Source organism: Balaenoptera acutorostrata, chromosome 11, assembly GCF_949987535.1.
Source record: "Balaenoptera acutorostrata chromosome 11, mBalAcu1.1, whole genome shotgun sequence".
In the NCBI taxonomy this organism is placed as follows: Eukaryota; Metazoa; Chordata; class Mammalia; order Artiodactyla; family Balaenopteridae; genus Balaenoptera; species Balaenoptera acutorostrata.
Window position 1 is genome coordinate 89,768,345 of NC_080074.1, and position 20,287 is coordinate 89,788,631.

Here is a 20,287-nt window from a genome sequence, read left to right on the forward strand (position 1 = left end):
GACTTCTATAATTCTGAGAAATAAAAGCAAAAAGATAGTACATATAGCATATGGAAGAATGAAAGGAAAACATAAGGGAAAAAATTTAATGAACAATATAGCAAAAATAAAGCCAAACATTACACGTGATAATTAAGTATCTTATTAATAGACAAAATTTTTGATAAAGTAAAAATAAAATTCAATTCTGTACTGTTAACAAATATTGAACCTTAAACAAAACACAGGAAATTTTTAAAAATAAAGCTAGGACCAAAGATATATCAAGTAAACACAATCAATAAAGAAAGCAGAAATGGCAATGTTAATTAATTAAGAGAATTTATTTAAAATACAATTCAAAGAAAAATTATTAACTATGGCAAAGTTTTAAAAATCAAATATATGCATTATAAGGATACAATATTTATGAAACACAACATTCAATTCTCCAAATAAACCTTTTTTTAAAAGTGGAAGCAATTCACAAAAAATCATTCAATTGTAATCGGAAGATCTTGACTCTCAAGCCTTGAAGAGAAAACAGGAAAGAAAATAACTATCAAAAGATGTGAATGGTATAAAATTTAATTGGTTTGGTTTGGTAAATATATACCTAGTATTATCATCTATAATCAATGAACATACTTTATTTTTAAAATCTGAACATTTTCACAAATTGATGATGATTTGGCTTAAACCCTCAAATTTCCAAAATAATAAATTGAATAGGCTACATTCCCTAATTATAAATGTAATTAATCTAAAAATTAAAAGTTTAAACAGAAATATCTGAACACAGGGAAATTTTAAATCATTCTCCTTTTAGAGCAAATAGGAATTTTGCATCAAATAGAAAATCAAGAATGCATTTGTAAACAGGAAAACATCATTGGTACTACAGCATGGCAAACCTTTGTGTTACGAACAAAGCTGAACATTGACATATTAAAATTTTTATTACTAAGTTAGAGCATACAGTTGTAAGACTACGAATTAAGTATTTAGGTAAAGAGTTTTTTGAAAAGCATGCCTAAAGAAAGCAGAAGGAAAAAAAGTAAAGTAAAATACAAAAGTTAAACAAATAGCAAATCACAAATGCCATTTCTCTGAAAAGTCCAATGGAATAAGTTCCTGGCAAGCATAATATGCAAAAAAGACAAACCCAAATACACAAAATTAAGAATGGGAAAAGGGTATAATAATTATCTTAATTGCTCTAAGTTTATAGTATTAAAAATGTCTTTTAAAAATCTGGAAGATTTTTATAGAAAAAATACAAATGTTGAAAGTTGAATCAGTAAGCTGCTTTTTTTTTAAAGCTAGAATAACCAGTCAACAACTTTTCAAGGATTATTTCTCAAAAAGGCTAAAAACATTTTTTCAAATGTAAAAGGAACACAAAATTCCTATGTTGTAAAATCTTTTCCAGACATTTAAAAACAAAATAGTTTTCTAGTTAATTTTATAAAACTGCATAATCTTGACAGAAGCTGATAAAGATAGCAAAAGATTTTACAAAGAGAAGGATAAACTTGTGTTTTCCAAATATATTGTACTGAAAATTAGTTAGGACCAAGACTTGTTAATAAAACAGTGGATTCAGTGACAAATAAGTTTGAGATACACATCCCCTTTAGTAGACTGGCAATGTACCGCATCACATTAAAGAATCTGAGAGATTCGGCAATCATATGAGAGCTATCATTAACTCATTATATTCCCAAATTATTCAAACATAGAACACTTTTAAACATCACACTTATTAATATTTAAATATGCTAATGTGCCCCTAATGCCTCATTAAATATGTTTTTCCGTCTTTTTCATTTTTCTCTAACGGTAGGTTTCATGACTTCAACAGTAGATGGCATTGGTCGTGATCATAATAACCACTCAGGTCTTTCCTAGATTTAATGGTTGCAGAGTTGACTATAATTGTCATCATTCTTAACAATGTAAAAGTAAAGGTACAGCTAACAGAAAGAGGGAGATGGGCCAGAGTTTGGAGACATGGAGGGAAGGGAGGGAACCTCTAAGGTCTTCATTTTGCGAAATGGGGAAACATATGATACTCGATGTTTATTGAACAAGAAATGGAGGTTTTGGTGTGACATTTGAGGAACTCAGAATAGTGACCCCAGCATGTACAGATTACAGGGGGAAGAACAACAGGGCATGAGTAAGTGACATTAGTTCTAATCTATCAGAATAGAGAGTCAGTAAACATTGCCCACGTTAATAAATCAAGAAAGTGGTATGTGCATATTATTTAAAGATACTGGAAGTGACCATCAGAAAAACCAACAAACCAAACTGGTTAGAAGTAATTCCCTTTGAGGAATAGAAGTGAAGGTGGTGTGAAGGACTGTTACTTCTCATTTTAAATCATTTTGTACCATTTGATTTTTTTTTTAACCATGTGCGTGGTTTAGCATGCTAAAACTTCTCTAATGTCTATGTACAAAATTTGACTTTCAGTGAAGTTAGTGGCAGACAACAATTCAGGATCTAGATCAGTATGGGGATAACGTTGCTGTTTGAATTTGATAAACCTCAGTTTAAATCTTGGCTTTACCAGCTGCGAGAAAATATTGGCTTTGCACAAGTAACTAAAACTCTGTAAGCTTCCTCTGAACATACCAGTACTTATACCTAATACATAAGGTTATTTTGACCTTTGAAATTGAGATAATGTGTCTAAAGCACTCAGCACACATAAAGAGAGTGCTTAATATTTGTTATATTTAATAGTTATTATAACAATTATAACTGTACATGTTACAGTCAACTTATTCTTTCAATCTTTTATGTCTGAGTCTATGAATTTATAATAAGTGGAGATTTCTTAACTGCTCATGGTCACAAAAATTCTTCCAGCTGTTTTTAGAGGTTTCAGATTGTTTGTTTTTATTACCTGCTTTAGAGGCATCATGATGTAATGGAAGAACCCAGCATTAGTTTGACTGCCTCCACCTTGGGCAAGTCTTTTAATCCAATTGAAGTCACTCCACTTATAAAATGATATTGCTGTAGTGTTTCCTGTCTGAAGGTTAGAGTGAATCATATGTTCATTTGAGGTGCTGGTCACCTCCAGGGGTCATGACTGTATAATAAATGAATAAAGTGGTGCAACTGTGGGATCCCACATGTCCATCAAGGCCTTACCTCTAATGTTTGGCCCTGGGGCTGAGGGAATGTTTTGACCTCTGAAATGGGGTTTGGTTTCTCAAAAAAAAAAAAAGAAAAAAAAAAAAAACCTCATGTGATTTCTGAGGCATGAAAAGCCTGCTTACTTCTGTCAGCTGAATTTACTCATTTAAAACGTCAAGGTTCCTTTTAGTAAATTCACTTTGCCACTAGATGATACCCTCATATGCCATACAAATGAGTTTAGTATGTATAATTCCACTGTTGAATTAACAGTTATGCATAAAAATATGCTTTCCATTAACAGTTGGTGCTTTTATGAAAAAAATCATTTTAAATATGCTTTATGCTAATTTTTACTTTTCAAGTAATTCGAGAGTGCATTGGATAGGATCCTGTTTAGAAATTTACTTGCAAAGAAGTTACTTTTCAGGATGTTGCTACAAAAGCTTTGAAAAATAAAGAGGATGTGGGAGACAGGATGAGGAACTTGAATTTCAATTATATCTCTACAAAGAAAACTCTTGACAAGTGTACCCACTCACCCGTTCAGTAAATATCCTCTATGGGTAAGACTGATACTGAGATGACAAAAAGGATTCCTGCTCACAAGTTAGTACAGCAGCAGCAGGTCTGAAGTAGGCCTGCTGGAAACAAACCAAGTCTCTTTTCATTTTTAAAAATAGTAAAATATGAAATAATCTGGCACCACCAATTCAAATAAAATGGCAAAATTAATATGTATTTAAAGGAAATTTTCACTGCTCTCCATCCCCACACTTTTCATCTCTAGTTTTTTCCATTCATCATATTCTCAGGACTGGTTCGTAAGGGGAAAATTTATTTGATCCTTCCACTGTGTGAGTAAGGTGACTGCATTTCTTTTTTATTTATTTATTTATTCTTTTTTTTTTTTTTTTTTTTTTTTATTCATTTTTGGCTGCGTTGGGTCTTCGTTGCTGTGCGCGGGCTTTCTCCAGTTGCGGCAAGTGGGGGCCACTCTTCACTGTGGTGCACAGGTTACTCATTGCGGTGGCCTCTCCTGTTGTGGAGCACGGGCTCCAGGCGCACAGGCTTCAGCAGTTGCAGCACACAGGCTTCAGTAGTTGTGGCACGCAGGCTCAGTAGTTGTGGCTCATGGGCTAAGAGCGCAGGCTCAGTAATTGTGACACACAGGCTTAGTTGCTCTGCGGCATGTGGGATCCTCCCTCAGGGGCTCGAACCCGTGTCCCCTGCATTGGCAGGCGGATTCTCAACCATTGCACCACCAGGGAAGTACCGTGACTGCATTTCTGAACTGGACTTTTTTGTTGGACTCAGGCTCCCAAGAAATACCTCAGAGAGACTCCTTGTTGGGAGTGCCCTGTTTGTGTGTTCTAAAGGCTGCTAAGAATTGTGGCATGATTCCAAGATTCCACTGCAGGGGAGGGGTGGATCTACCTAAGTTTGCTTTTCTTGGGAAGGTCAGGCCCCTTCTAGGGTGCAGCAGTGGTAGAGGAAGAAAGACATAACACACGGTAGAGCTGAAGATGAAAGATGGTGGACTGCTGAATCTACTAGTTCCAGTGAGAGCAGGACCAGGAAGCCAGTGAACAGGAAATGCCTGGCATGGCTTTTTCAGTTACAGAGAAACAGAGAGCTATCTGGCAGACTGTACCAGTGGCAACACCCTGCCCAGAAGCCTTGTGACAGATGCCAGGAAGAGCACCAAAAGGGACCACACCATCACTCACCCCATCACTCTGTGTTCCTGTTATAACATCTAAGTTTATTGTTGACTTTCAGAAATTCACTTTCAAATATATTTTAGGACCACATCACAATCATAAGTCTGGAGCTGCTTATATACATTAAAATATGGGCAGTATTTAACAATATTTTTTACTCCATTGAATTCATAGAAAGACAGGAAAGCATATTAATATTAATTTTATTACTTTACAACTATGGTCACTTAAAAATCTCACACATAAAATACATGCAGAAGAGTTAGTAATGGTAGAAGAGTTAGTAATTCAAAATTCGAATCCTCCAAGATCATTTGCAAATATACATTTCTATATCAATTATTGTATTTCAAAAGAAAGAAGGAGCTTAAAACGAAATCTTCCTCTACATGTTCTGACTCCATCCTAACATCATCATTAAGGTGTATTTGAAGGAGACCAAGATGTCGTTTAATTTTTTTAAAGTATTCTCTTATCCTAGGCAAGTATCTCAGTTTAGAAATTACTTTAAACATAGCCATTAAACTACAGCGACAATTGTTCTGTTAGGAGTACAGCTAATATATCAATGGGAACAGGCAAAATTAAGCAGAATGAGTAAATAATATAAGGAATTTGTTTATAAATTAAAATATTTAAGATTAACTTTACCATCTACACCTTCTGTAACATGATTAATTATATTATCAGGTACATTATCTAATACTTAGGATCAAAAACAAAGTAGACATCTTTTTGAAAGGAGAAAGAATTTACACATTTAAAACCCTTTTGATTAAAATTTGTTTGCAGAATTTCCAGAAATTGGAAAACATGGCTTCAAGTCATCATTTGTCTAAAGCTGCGTTTCTTTGCCTGGCCAATAGCTGGGTTGTAGCAAATGATCACTCGTCGTACAGTTTTCCTTCCTGATTCTTGTAGACACCATTGTTCTTTCTCTCTTGGTTTTGAAGCTTCTGTGTTTTGAAACATACTTTTTCTTTAAAGTGAAAAGTACTGCAGTACTTAGGAAAATGGACATGGTGCCAAGGATCATGGTTAGTCCCAGATACATGTGTCTAGAAGAAGAGAGAATGTCCATCTTAATTATTGCAACTATCCAACTTTAAATAAAATGTAATAATATCATCCAAAAATATCAATATCAATAAAACTATCATGAGGATGGTTTTAAGAATGCAGATTCAGTGGCTATAAAAGACCTTTCTATGAACACTTGACAGACTATTGAAGGCAGTAAGCTAATATAAAGCAATTTTAGTAGTACCATCATTTTCAGTCACTGATAATTATATAATCCGTCCCATCCTCTCTGTAAATTATTTCCTTAGACCAGGTAACTATATCCCTGTTTGCCCAGAACAGTCCCAGATTATGCTAGTGTTGTCCCAGTGTAGTTTTTAATAGTGCCCCCTTTCACTCTCAAAAGTATCCAGGTTTGCATGATAAATTATGTGGTTACCCTTCCCTCGAAGCTTGCCCAAATTCACTTCTACGGAAAAACTGCAAGAAGGAACATTAAGGGGAAATCAGAGCCCTCAGTAGAGTAGACTGACTTAAGAACAAACCAGAGGTTTCAATCCATTTCTTCCATGAGTAGCCTTTAGTTCTACATTAGATTATAAGACACAAAGGTTTGAAAGGACAGGTTAAATGATTCATGCTGGTTACCTTGTATGTGCACTCATAGTCTCTGCTTGAATTACATTGTCTTTGCACTAAAATACAGCCTTAGTAAATGTGAAGAAAGTGCCAATTCTCCTCATAGATCAGGTCCCTTTCAAAGACCAAAATAAATTTCTCACATAACATCAAAGCCTATTAAGTCAAGCAAATTTATTTGAGATGGTCGGCTAAATTCACATCCAGCTTCCAACTTACACAGTTCAGCACCAAGTTTATTTCTCTAGAGAATACTCAGCTTGTAAATTGAAAAAAAAAAAAATCCTTCTTGCTTTTAAGCCATTGAAGTATTGCTTTAAGCAATAAGGAAACTAAATGTTTGATGAATTGAACTGAATGATACCATAGTGAAAAAAACCATGCCCTCAACCCCATACACACTCACACACACAGAGAAAACCTTTTACTTTTATGCATTTCAAGTACTGGAATAATTGAACATCAGTTTGGCAATAAAAGCCGGACAGATTTACAGCCAAATCCAACTCTTGCCCAGAGGGATTATATCTGACGTAAATGGGACAGTTTGGCTCAGTTTGAAAAAGAATAGAATTAAACCCCAAATGTGACCTAGATTTAAATGCTTCTGAGTTTCAGGGAATTAACTCACTTGTGTGCACAAACTTTGAAAATTCTACTCTATTCTGAAATCTTATGTCATATTTTTAAAAAATGATTACTCATTTAAAATGGGAGTCAAGATTAAGAATGGGGGGAAAACGAAAGATCTAGCCAAATAATCAGATAATAATAGAATTATTCTATAAAACAGAACAAACTTCTTGATTAGACTTCTCCTTTTCCTTACAAGCAATGAGACTACATGAGGATTATTAGTGCCAATTGCATTGTGCAAACCTGGGATGTGGTAGCCGTGAGATGTGGGAATGAATTTGATACGGTACCTAAAAGCATTTGAATCATATAATCTGCAGGATCCTCTACTTCCACATCTTTTAAATCCCCATTTGAGGCATGAAGTATCAATCAAAACTCCAAAATATACGGGAGCTGGGATTCCTGCTGTGAGAAAAACAAATAATTGCTACTAAAAATATACGCGTATCTTTTTGGTTAGCTTATAATTAATGATTCTCGGAAACCACAGTCAGTCCAAAATTCACTGCTTTGGAGATGACAGGGCATCTGTAGAAAACCAGAATGTGTCACCCCAAAATATGCCTCTGGTATAAAGATTATTTTGAGCTGACAATTTTGAGAAACAGAAGTCATAGGAGAAGCTCCAAAGACACAGCATAAGTTTCCTTTTTGTAAGGAAAATGTACATTTACAAAGGAAAATATTTGCAAGGGTCTTTCCCTTTCTGTACCAGGATGAGAAGAATTCCAGATTCAAAAAAGAGCTAACTGACCCTATTTTGTATAAAATCCTGTAAGCAAGATCACATAGATAAAGATATCTAACAGTCAGTTTAGATTATTTGGTATCTTAAATAAAAATTCTCTTTATATACATTGTCCATCTAAATAGATTATTTGCCACTGAAAAACATTTAGGTGATAACTAACTTTACATTGCTCTTAATAACGTGAAGATGTTCCTCAAGATTCAAATGCTTGCCATCTTTTGTATGTTTTAAAATTTTCATAATGGCAAATTCAAACATTCACAGAATTAGAGAGGATGATGTAATACAACCTCATGTACCATCACTAACTTTAACAATTATTAATATCAATATTTTGCCACTCCTGTGTTATCTCTCTCCAGTCCCACAACCCAACGTGCATCCAGAAACTATTTTTTTTAATATTTTAAGAGATACCTCAGATATCACATCATTCTCCTTATATGTATTTCAGAACACATCTCTGACATTTTTAAAAAATATATCACTCTGCCATTTAACACATGACACATTTTATAATTTCTTTAATCCTATCAAAAACCCATATTCAAACTTTTCTGAATGTCTTCAAAGCATTGTTTTAGAGTTGGCTCATTCTAATCAGGATTCAAACCAGGTAGGCAGGAATAAAGAGGTAGACATAAAGAATGGACTTGACATGGGTTGGGAGGGAGAAGCTGGGGCGAAGTGAGAGTAGCATGGACATATGTACACTACCGAATGTAAAATAGTTGGCTGGTGGGAAGCAGCAGCATAGCACAGGGAGATCAGCTCTGTGCTTTGAGATGACCTAGAGGGGTGGGATAGGGAGGATGGGAGGGAGGCTCAAAAGGGAGGGGATATGGGCACATGTGTATGCATACGGCTGATTCGCTTTGTCCTGCAACAGAAACTAACACAGTATTGTGAAGCAATTATACTCTAATAAAGATCTATTTAAAAAATTTTAGTTGATGGCTCTTTATATCAGCTTTTTCCCCAACTTTTTTTTTCATACTAATGATTTTTGAAGAAAGACATTTGTCCTATAGAATATGCCACAGTCCAGATTTGACTGATTGCTTCTTCACGACGTCATTTACTTTGTTCTCCTATCCTTCATTTTTCCAATAACCTGGTAGTTAGCTCCTGCATAGACTCAGGCAGGAACAAGGCACAGGTGGTTCTGTGTGTTCTGGCAGAAATCACATGCTGTCTACTTGCCACTCTTTGTAATGTTAAAATGGATCTGAGACTCAGGCTATGCCCTCCATTATGAAGTTTTTCATCCATTTTCACCTATAGTTTTCAGCAAATATTGAGGAGGTTGCAAAACAGATCGTTAAAAATTATATTATTCCTTGTGTAAAATTATTTAGGATTTTTCTATAAAAGAGAATTTTCCTTCATGACTGTTTATTTGATTACTTCGAAATATAGTTCATAGAAGGAAGGCAGGATAAATGCTCAATTCTTTCCATTTATCAGTTTCAAAAATAATGAATTGGTGCCCTAGTATTCTCCAAAATTATTTAGGTATCATTACAGATTTACATCTTTTTATATATTCAATGTATTTCAAGACACGGCAGATATTATAATGATTAGTTATGTTATATATTAATTAATATAATAATATTGTTTATATTACATATTTTATTTTCAAATTATCTCACCTTAGGCCAAGCTCCTCAAATTGGTCCTGTGTCCTTTTGACATATCCCTTTGATAGCTTTCTCACTTTCTGGCACAAAAGTTGTCCCACAATCATCTTGTGCATTTTCTACCCTAGACCTTGGTCAGTTCTCCAAGGTGCTGTGGTTTCTTTATTGAGGAATGATATTTAGATAGCACAGATTCATTGCTATGGGTGCTCGTTTCTCCTGGGTTAAATAGATTCTAGATTTTTCAGGAGACAGAGTTATAAGATACACATTATTTTAAAATGAAGCTATATAAGTTCATATTAACATTTTAAGTTTAAATTAAGAATGAGTTTTACTTAAATTTTTTATTTTATGCTTTTATCACTTTTCTATTATGCTGAAAATATTGATTCCTAATGATATTAACATAATATCTTATTTACTTTAATCTTAAAATATACAATAGTTTTAACATAACAATGCCAAAGTTAGTATTAATGACAAGACCATAAAATGTACTGAAGCAATGGGGATTTGGTAATAATTCTACTTTCCATGTAGTTTAAAGTTTTTTTTCTGTATGGTTATGTCACCCATATAATATAGAGTTAGTTTTGGTTTGTTTTAAGAATTTCTTTGGTTCTGTTAATTTAATTATTTTAAATTATATAAAATTTTTGCATGCTTTCAAATTATACAACAGTTACATTTACAAAGTCTCATTTCCATCCTGTTCTCTCTCCCCTTTTTCCTTTCTTCCCTAACAGGTAAAGTTTTTTAAAAATTAGTATTAGTTTTTAGTTTATGCTTCCATTGTTTCTTTTTGTTAACAAGAGCAAATACCTCTGTGTGTGTGTATAATATTTCCACCTTTCTATACTTACACCAAATGCATCATACTATATACATTGTTCCACATTTTGCTTTCTTTCGCTTAAAAGCATATCCTGGAGATCACCTGATATGAATTGTGTCCCTCCAAAATTCATATGTTGTAGCCCTAACCCACAATGTGATTGTATGTGGAAAAAGTAATTAAGAAGATAATTAAGGTTAAATGAGGTCATAAGGGTGGGGCCCCAATCTGATAGGAATGGTGTCCTTATAAGAAGAGGAAGAGACACCAAAAGTCTCTCTCTCTCTCTCTCTGTGCACTGAGAAAAGATCCAGGGAATGAACTGTGGGAAAATGGCCATCTGCAAATCAGGAAGAGAGGTCTCACCAGATACCAACCCTATTGGCACATTGATCTTGGACTTTACAGCTTTCAGAACTATGAGAAAATAACTTCCTGTTGTTTAAGCCCCTCAGTCCAGGATGTTTTGTTATGACAGCCAGTACTGACTAATATACTTGGTAACATTAGAGAGAGATTTTCCCCATTTGCCCATACAGCTGCATAGTATTCCATTATGTGGGTTTATTATAGTTTATTTAACCAGTCTCATACTGATGTACATTTAGACTGCTTGTAGTCTTTTACTATTATAACTAATGCCACAGTGATTGAACATCCATAAGATTAGACTTACTTCATACTTTTGCGAGCACATTTTTGACATCAATTCCTAGAAGTGGGATTGCTAGGTCAAAAGATAAGTCTATATGTAATTTTGTTAGTTATTGCCAAATATCCCTCTCCAGAAATAGTATAATTTTCACACCAGCAGTGTATAAATGTATCGATTTTCTATTTGTATTGTAATACATGACAAACAACATTTGGTAATTTGCCTATCTGATAAGTAAGAATTAGTATCAGTGTAGTTTTAATTTGTACTCCTCTTATTATGAGGGTCCTTGACTATCTTTTTATATATTAAGAGGTATTTATACTTATTTTTCCATGAAATGGTTGTTTATATCTTTTACCCCATTTTCTCTTAGAGTGTTGATCTTTTTGTTCTCAGGACTTAGGTGTTCTCCTTATAATAGGGATATTAGCCACCTGTCTGTTATATAAATTGAAAAAAATTGTATGTAGTTTGTCATTTGCTTTATGATATTTTTGTCATTTTCAAGTATATATATTTTTTATTTTTTATACAATTTTGAAGGTTACTTTCCATTTATAAAATATTGGCTATGTTCCCCATGTTGTATAATATATCCTTGAGCCTATCTTATACCCGGTAGTTTGTATCTACCACTCCCTCACCCCTATATTGCCCCACAACCACTGGTAACCACTAGTTTGTTCTCTATATCTGTGAGTCTGCTTTTTTTGGGTTATATTCACTAGGTTGCTGTATTTTTTAGATTCCACATATAAATGGTCTCATACAGTGTTGATTATATTTTCATTTTTATGGAATCAACTTTATGAATTATTTCTTTTACTTGAGATCTTTTTCACACTGTAGGTTATATCTATGTTCTCAAAGGGTGGTAGATAGACTTATTACAGCCAGGGATGTACTTTAGGCTCAATAGCCTTTTTTCTAGATAATCTCTGTTTTTATATTGTAGAATTAGAGCCAGCCATGATGGCATAAACCTCCATTTTTCTTGTTTTCCCAATTTTATCAGGATTATATTCTATCTTCACATATATCCATTTTTATGTCAAGATTTATGTAAACCACATTTATTTAAAGCTCTGAACTTGTTTTTCTTCCAGGTAGTTCCTCTCTGTCAAGTTACAGAGGAACATTTACAGTGGTTTTTACTATCTTCTTTAGAATATAAACTCTTTAAGGACAAAAACCTATCTAACTTAATCACTCTGTTTTTTATGGGTTTTAACTAATGAATATTGAAAAATCTGGTAGTCAGAAGAAACCATTCGTATTACATTTAACAAATTGTGAATTCAAATCCACACTGCTTTGATTGTTTGAATGATCTTTCTGCCAATGATATATCCTAGCATTGAGAGTAGCTCAAAAGAATTCCTTCCATCTAATAACTTAAAAAATTATATTTAGACTTCAGTTTTTCTTACTGATTAAATTTTTGCTTTCCTCTCAGAGGGCTCTTTTATAACAGCAATGGATTTTTTGACACTAGACCCATGCTAGAAGAGACAAGATTGTTTAAAAATGTCATTACTCTGGGGCTTCCCTGGTGGCGCAGTGGTTGAGAATCTGCCTGCCAATGCAGGGGACACGGGTTCGAGCCCTGGTCTGGGAAGATCCCACATGCCGCAGAGCAACTAGGCCCGTGAGCCACAATTACTGAGCCTGCGCGTCTGGAGCCTGTGCTCCGCAACAAGAGAGGCCTGCGCACCGCGATGAAGAGTGGCCCCCACTTGCCGCAACTAGAGAAAGCCCTCGCACAGAAACGAAGACACAACACAGCCATAAATAAATAAATAAATAAATAAAGGGGAAAAAAATAATCAACCTTCTGGGGTCATCAGTAGACTATCCGGAAAGAAGTAAAAAAAAAAAAAAAAATGTCATTACTCTTATAAGATCACTTTATCATGGGTATAGCATTGGTTCTCAATATTTCTGAAAAAAAGGAAGACAGTAGTCAATGAAAAGAGGAAGGGAAGAAAGATATGAAGGAAAGAAGAAGATTAAAAGAACAGGAATCTACTACTGACATCATTTAGTTATGTGACATAATTCTGTAAAATATTTAGAAAATTATTCAAAATACACTTGTAATGGCTACCATAATTAAAGCATAGATTATACTTACCAAGAACTCTTACTGCTAAGGTGTAGATACCCAGGGCAAAAGACTTAAGTTGTGGCTTAATGCACCTAAAAAATCAACAAAAGCATTATGACAAAAAATATAATAGTACATTAAAGCAAATAGTAATGTCAGTGATAATCTACTGAACACACATGAAATGATGTTAGGATTCAAGTAGCGTTTATGGAGAACCCACTAGTATTCTAGCATAGGGAAAGCAAATTATGTAAAAACCTTGTTCCATTATATGCAGTGTATCGAGGAATTTATAGTTAATATTTCTAAAAGGTAAATCACTCTTACATGACATATTCAAATGGCGTTGGGTAAAGTAAAATCAAATTTAATCAGTAAAATAACAAGGACTCACAGGGAAAAAAATTCTAAGAAATTATAAGAATTTGAGGCACAGTAAAGGATTAATAACCTATAACTAGTTTTTGTGGGTTTTGGTCTAAAAGCACAGGACCCTATTGACTCAAGTTGAATCAGAATCATTGTGACATGCTTAGTGTTTTTGCTAAATAGTGGGGGCCTGAATTTACCAGTCAAGTACAAGAGTATCTAAAATAACAAGACCATCCTTAATGTGACTGTATAACTTTAACTGATGGATTGGCGTATAGATTTTAAATGTAATAATCATGAGGATATATAATAACTACTGAGTGTTAATCATGGTAGTAAGTTCTTCATGTGTATAATATTTAGTCTCTGCTTTAAAAGAGTCAAACATTACAACTCTTCTCCTTGAAGCAAATGACATTTCCTTCTGACATCAAAATAAAGTGTGGTTCATTTGAGGGACTGGTGGTGAGGAAAATTCTTCCTCTATTGGCCTGTTTATTCACTTGGCCCAGGTGACTACTTGGCACAAGGTAAGCAAATGTTGGAGAAATAGGTACCCATGAAGAATGATCCTGGTCTGAGAATTCTGGGGCAGTGCTTTCCCATCAAACCCATGTTTCCATTTGAAAGCATCAATATCTCATGTTCTCCTTAAACCCTTTTACAAAAACAGATTTGTGGATGTTAGATCCTATCTTCTGTAGATCTTTCCTAATCAATTTCTATAATATAAGTTGTGGGAAATTAAAGCTATAAACAATATTTTGATTAGTTTCATTTTAGAAAAACTTAATATTCATCCTTTGATATATGAATTAATTTCAAAATCACCTAATCCATCTCATAAAAGATTGATTTACAATAAAATTTGACTTTTCATATTTAACAATTTTATCGAAATTTGTAATATCTTTAGGTGATTTCGATCAGTTGTTTAACAGTACTACTTGCAACACTAATTCAATGAGGAGGAAAATTTTATCACTGAAAATACTTGTTACAAAACTAATATTTTAAAATATGAATTTACTTATATATTTTATCGAGATCTAGGATAGGAGAGCCAATAAAAAATGTTCAAGCATAAATTATAATAGAAAAACTTCTATTCAACCACATTATCTATATAAAAACCTAAAGTGGGAAAAGCATAAAAGTAGAACAAGTTTCCTAAGAGAGCTGTAAGGAATCATAATGATTCCACAGAGCAGAGTTTGAAATCACTGCTGTAGATGATCACAGTATGTCATATTAAAATTGGGGCAGGGAGAATCAGTGTTCACCTCAGAAGCAATATGTATCCAGGTATCCCGCCTAGAGACAAAGTATAGGACGTGATGACTGAAATTACAAGGAAATACAGAAACATTTTGGGACATCCGTTATCTTTTTGACATCTGCCCACCATGCCTGAGGAATTTCCTGATTTTGAGGTGGCAATTCCCACACAGGTGCAGTTATTAAATATCTGTAACACAATAGGGAAAAATCCAATTATTGAGGTAACTTGTGTATAAAATTAAAGACAAGTATTTATTTTAAAAGAATTTATAGTATACATTTATTACATAAACAATGGGGAAATTTTTATTTTTCTGTGTTAGAATATATCAAGCAAAGCAAAATCTAGAGAGACAACATTTCATTATCCAAAGAGCAGATGGTCTACAAACTATTGAACATATAGAACCATCTCCAAGCAAATCCCACCAAATCCAACAGTACCTTATGTTCTTCTCTACCACTTCTAAGTCTAAGCCACCATTTTTCTTGCTTTGATTATCGCAGTGGTCTCTCAATGCTCAATATGTTTCTACTCTCTTTTCCACAATAACCCAAGTGAGCCTTTAAAAATAGCAGTCAGATTGCATCACTATTCTCAACCTTCCAATGACTTCTCATTGTACTTGGATAAAATCCCAAATCCTCATAGTGGCTTCCACACTATCCATGATGCAGCTCCTGAATCCCACTCTGATCTCATCGCCGAATGATCTTCCTCCTCTCCCTCTAATTCAGCCACACACATGGGTGCCTATGGGGCCTTGGCCAACCCTCAAACATGGTGAGTCTACCTAGGCCTCACGGCCTTCCTATTTTCTCTGCTGGGCAATTCTTCTAGGGAGTTACATGGCCAGCACACACACTTCAGGTCTCTGGCATGCAGTGTTTTCAATAAATGGAAACTCTGGTTAAGAAAAATCTTCCAGTGCAACTAGAGATTATCATATTAAGTGAAGTAAGTCAGAAAGAGAAAGAGAAATGCCATATGATATCACTTATATGTGGAACCAAAATATGACACAAATGAACCTATCTATGAAGCAGAAATAGAATCACGGACATAGAGAACAGACTGGTGGTTGCCAAGGGGGAAGGGTTTAGGGGAGGGATGGAGTGGGAGGTTGGGGTTAGCACATATAAGCTATTATAATATAGAATGGATAAACAACAAGGTCCTACTGTATAGCACAGAGAACTATATTCAATATCTTATGATAAACAATAAAGGAAAAGAATATTTTTTAAAAAAAGAGTGTATATATATATATAACTGAATCACCTTGCTATACAGCAGTAATGAACACAACATTGTAAATAACTGTACATCAATTAAAAAAAAAAAGTAAATCCAAAGTAAAAGAGAAAAAGGAAAGAAAAACCTTCAAGCAGTTTGGGCCAAAGAGTAGTGGCCAAAGATCGGGCTTAGTGGGAGGAAAGGAAAGAAGGAAGAAAAGGAAGGGAAGGTGAAAACTCAGATTTCAGATGGGTGGGTGGTCTTATATCACTGTTGCTAGAGACCAATCCTTTCTGCTCTGAATAAAATGTCAAAAGTAACAATAAACAGAGAGAAAATCAACAAGGATGAATTTGTCTACAGAAGTGTTTGCCTAAGCACTCTTATGTAGTTGATAAAAATACGTAAATATATGTGTGGTTTAATTTTCAGCCCTCTAGGGCTGTCAAATACAGGCAGATTTCATCAGCCACAAGCATAAAGCCATCCAATCACCGTGCCATATACACAACGAGTGTAAGGAAGAGCCCCTGTTTGGGACAGGGATGTAAAGGTGTGATTAAAGGGATGAGTCTATTAATGATTGAAGTACATAGTACTCTGCACAACTGGTTTCCTACCTATAGTTCCAACCTCATCTTCCTCTTACACCCTACAGGAACCATCCATTCCAGGCACCTACTCTTTTAATCATTACGCACATTGGCTTGATATCTCGGGCAGAGCTGTCCTAGAACCATCAACCTCCTCACAATTGGATCCCTGACCCCTGGGTCTAGACCTTTTGGGCTAGACTTCCTAATACTGGCCTCTATTTGCCCTGTCCTCTAAATCCTGCAAGGACCAAGGGTCAGGAGAGATGGATCCCAATGCAGATGTTATTATATGATCTTGTGACTGAGACTTTCTCATTTGAAGCTAACATTCCTTATAAGCAAAATGAGAGAAGTAGATTATATAATTACAAAGTTCCTCCAGCCTATTTCATGATTGTAATTCTGACGCTAATTCTTCCAACAACTCTAGTTCTACTAGCGATGCTTATATTTCCTGTCTCCACACAGAAGAACAAGGGCAGAGTCAAAGCCAGGGATTCGACCAGTGTGGTCTGCTCCTAGGTTGGTCCCTGAGCCCCCATAGGATTGTATAGTTAAGCATTGTCGCAGGCCTGTGGGCACACACTTTAGAGAAGATGTCTTACAGTAGTCTTTCCACTCCCGGTGGAGGTTTGACAACCAGCAAGACAAGCCGATGCATATGTAATTCCGTTTGCACCACACATGGGTTCCCATTTTGTCTCTGAACATTTGCATCTTGAGTTGCAATCTGAAAAGAGAGCTCGTTCATGATAAGAGACAGGTTTGGTTCTGAAAAGAAATGTAATGGTATAAAATATTACCTCTTAGTAGGCAGCACCCTAATACTTTCAAAAATCAATGTTCTTGGGTGATATAAATGGCACTGCCAACAACGTTTGCTTTGGGGGAACACAATTGTCATCAGAAATGCCAGCTTCTGATCATTAAATGTGAATCCACTATTAAATAGCTTTCTCTTGAAAGTTATCTTTCTAGGTTTACAACTTCACATGATATCCAGTCCTTGGCTGATGGCTTTTACTAACATCTACTGACTCTAGAATCTTCTAATATTTTTCTATGCAGTGATGTATGAAAATGACTAACAAGATAGAAAAGTAAAGTAAACCTTAAGAGCAATTTATGACATTACTCTTATTATATATCAATATAATAACAAACTTATATAATATTCCATCTCATAGAACTACTATGGATTTTGTCACTTCAAATGTAAAAACAAAAGACCTTTGAGCTGTCTTCTAGCAGAATGAAAGGGTATTTAACTAGGCCTTCTAAGAAGTCATCCAGGAATATGTCATCTTATTCTCTTTTCTAAGGCATTAAGTTTTAACTGAGACTGTGTTGTAGTATCTGAAAGTATAAATGTGTCTTTGAAAGCCTAGAATCAGGCCACTATGGACACTGTAGGACTGAGATTTTAGAAGGTTAGAGCTGAAAGAACTGTGGGTGTGATCTAGGCCAACTTCTCATTGGGCAAATCAGGAAAGTCAGGTCCAAAGTAGGCAGATAATTTGCTCAAATTCACGTTTGTTAGTGACAAACCCAGAATTAGAACCCTTCCAGGCCTCTGGATTCTGCATTTTTATCTTGCATCAGACTTATTCTCATCATTGCAGAAGAAAAATTTCTTCCACTATCATATCTAAAGCTTATCTATAGTGTTCCTGTAATGTCCAGAATCAAAACAGCCTTGTGGAACAAAGAAACTCTGGATAACCCCTGGAGAGCACGTTTATTTTATAAAGCCAATTCTTTTATATTACTGAAGGTACATTAAATTTATCACTTAGGGCAATCTTGAAGCAGAAATTAATTGCATATATGTTTTATGTAAGATGTGTTGACAGTAGAGTTATTTAAATTTTTAATTATGAGTTTTATCAAATATGCCAGAATGTTTATGCTCAAATGAGATTTTTCTTTCAAAATAGCCATGTTGGGAGGGGAGAGATTTCCCCAGTGATGTTGCCTTTTCTTTGGCTCCTTCCAATAACAAAGCTGCTCTTAAAGGTTAAATCTTTGCCACTGTTGAGAATATTCTAAAAAGACATGGAAAGCAATTTCAAAAGAGGAGTTTTAAACAATGATAGCATTATTGCAATATAGTTATAGTCTTTTGAGGTGAACTGCTTTCAGTGGCTAGTACTCAATGAATAATTGTTTTGTTTAAAAATATTTAATCTTTTATTATCATTTGAGTATACTTTTTTTTTTTAAAGATTGATTGATTGATTGATTGATTGCTTTGTTGGGTCTTCATTTCTGTGCTAGGGCTGTCTCTAGTTGCGGCAAGCGGGGGCCACTCTTCATTGCGGTGCGCGGGCCTCTCACTATCGTGGCCTCTCTTGTTGCAGAGCACAGGCTCCAGACGCGCAGGCTCAGTAGTTGTGGCTCACGGGCCTAGTTGCTCCGCAGCATGTGGGATCCTCCCAGCCTAGGGCTCGAACCCGTGTCCCCTGCACTAGCAGGCAGATTCTCAACCACTGTGCCACCAGGGAAGCCCCTTGAGTATACTTTTAATGTAAATCTCAAAATTTTTCTGTTGTCTACTTACATATTTGCTTTTGCTTAAAGATAGCATAATGTCATAGAAACAACATTATACTTTGAGGAAGTTACTTGACCTTTCTAATCTCAGTTCCCTTTAAACGAGGGTAAAAAAACTTCATAAGGGCATCTGAAGGTAGAAGTGAGATAATAAAACTAAGGTGTTTTCTAAATTGCAAAATATAAAGTACTTTACCACTGTCCATCCACCATGAAAATCTTAGGGATAGTAAAAGATGGCACAGGGCTTCTACTCACTCCAGAATCTTCTTGCAGATACAACTAACATTCTTAATCTACATTGCTCACTGTTACCAAGGCAACACTATACTCCATTAAGTCTAACTGTTGCTGTGATAACTCCTAGAAGCAACGATATATGAACTTTGCATTCATTAATTTTCCTGAACATTTTAGATGGCAAAAGTATAATTGATGTTCACTTAACAGCAGGGGAAACCAGAATAATGAAGATGATGGAACATGAACACAAGACAGATAGATAAATGTGGAAGGAAGCTGGAGAGCAAGCAGCGAGCAAGAAGCAACTGAACCATCAGAAAACAGAACATAATGTCAGGAGTGTTGGCCTTTGAACCACAGGCGGAATTTTAGGCAGTCAGGCAGATACAATCAGGGAGGCTGGCCTGGCAACTAGTAGCAGCTCAATAATTTTTTTTTTAAACAAATAATGTATAGATAGATGGAAGGATGAAGAGAACTGCCTCTGGGAACTCAGGTTCAGGGTAGAGTGATAGCAAGGACTCTTGAAGGGGAAGGGTGAAGTAGTTTTAAAACCCAGCCTTTAGACTCTGGAAACTAATCACCCACCCCAGGCAGGATGGCATAAGTCTGAAAATATCAGTAAATATTCTTGTGATCAGCTGCAAAGAGCTAAAGAGAGCTGGAATGTGGGTCACTGGCTTGAGGGATAGCCATTTTCTCCTGAAATTTCCCTTGATTTGAGTAACAGAGACTATAAAGCATGGCACAGAGACCATTCCAGTTATCTAGGTGTTCAAAGAAAAAAAATACAGTTGTTTCCATGAGTGGGACATCTATCTTGTGCCAGGTAAGTACTAATCACTTTC

At 35.2% G+C, this 20,287-nt stretch overlaps 1 protein-coding gene across 6 annotated transcripts in view; it reads right to left on the reverse strand.

The window, feature by feature from the left end:
- Window positions 1-4,924: 4,924 nt before the first annotated feature.
- The window catches only part of SLCO1C1 (solute carrier organic anion transporter family member 1C1), a 57,022-nt gene continuing 41,659 nt past the window's right edge, over window positions 4,925-20,287 (reverse strand). For 2 of the 6 annotated variants that reach the window (XM_007194816.2, XM_057556808.1), the window contains 5 exons: window positions 17,249-17,414; window positions 14,813-14,997; window positions 13,182-13,246; window positions 7,445-7,562; window positions 4,925-5,914 (listed from right to left, as the gene is read on the reverse strand). In XM_007194816.2, coding sequence (XP_007194878.2) covers window positions 5,692-5,914; window positions 7,445-7,562; window positions 13,182-13,246; window positions 14,813-14,997; window positions 17,249-17,414 — 757 coding nt within the window. In that variant the 3' untranslated portion in view covers window positions 4,925-5,691. Of the gene's footprint in view, window positions 5,915-7,397; window positions 7,563-13,181; window positions 13,247-14,812; window positions 14,998-17,248; window positions 17,415-20,287 lie in introns of those variants that run through there. The other 4 variants (XM_057556806.1, XM_057556807.1, XM_007194815.3 and 1 more) reach the window with 4 other exon arrangements.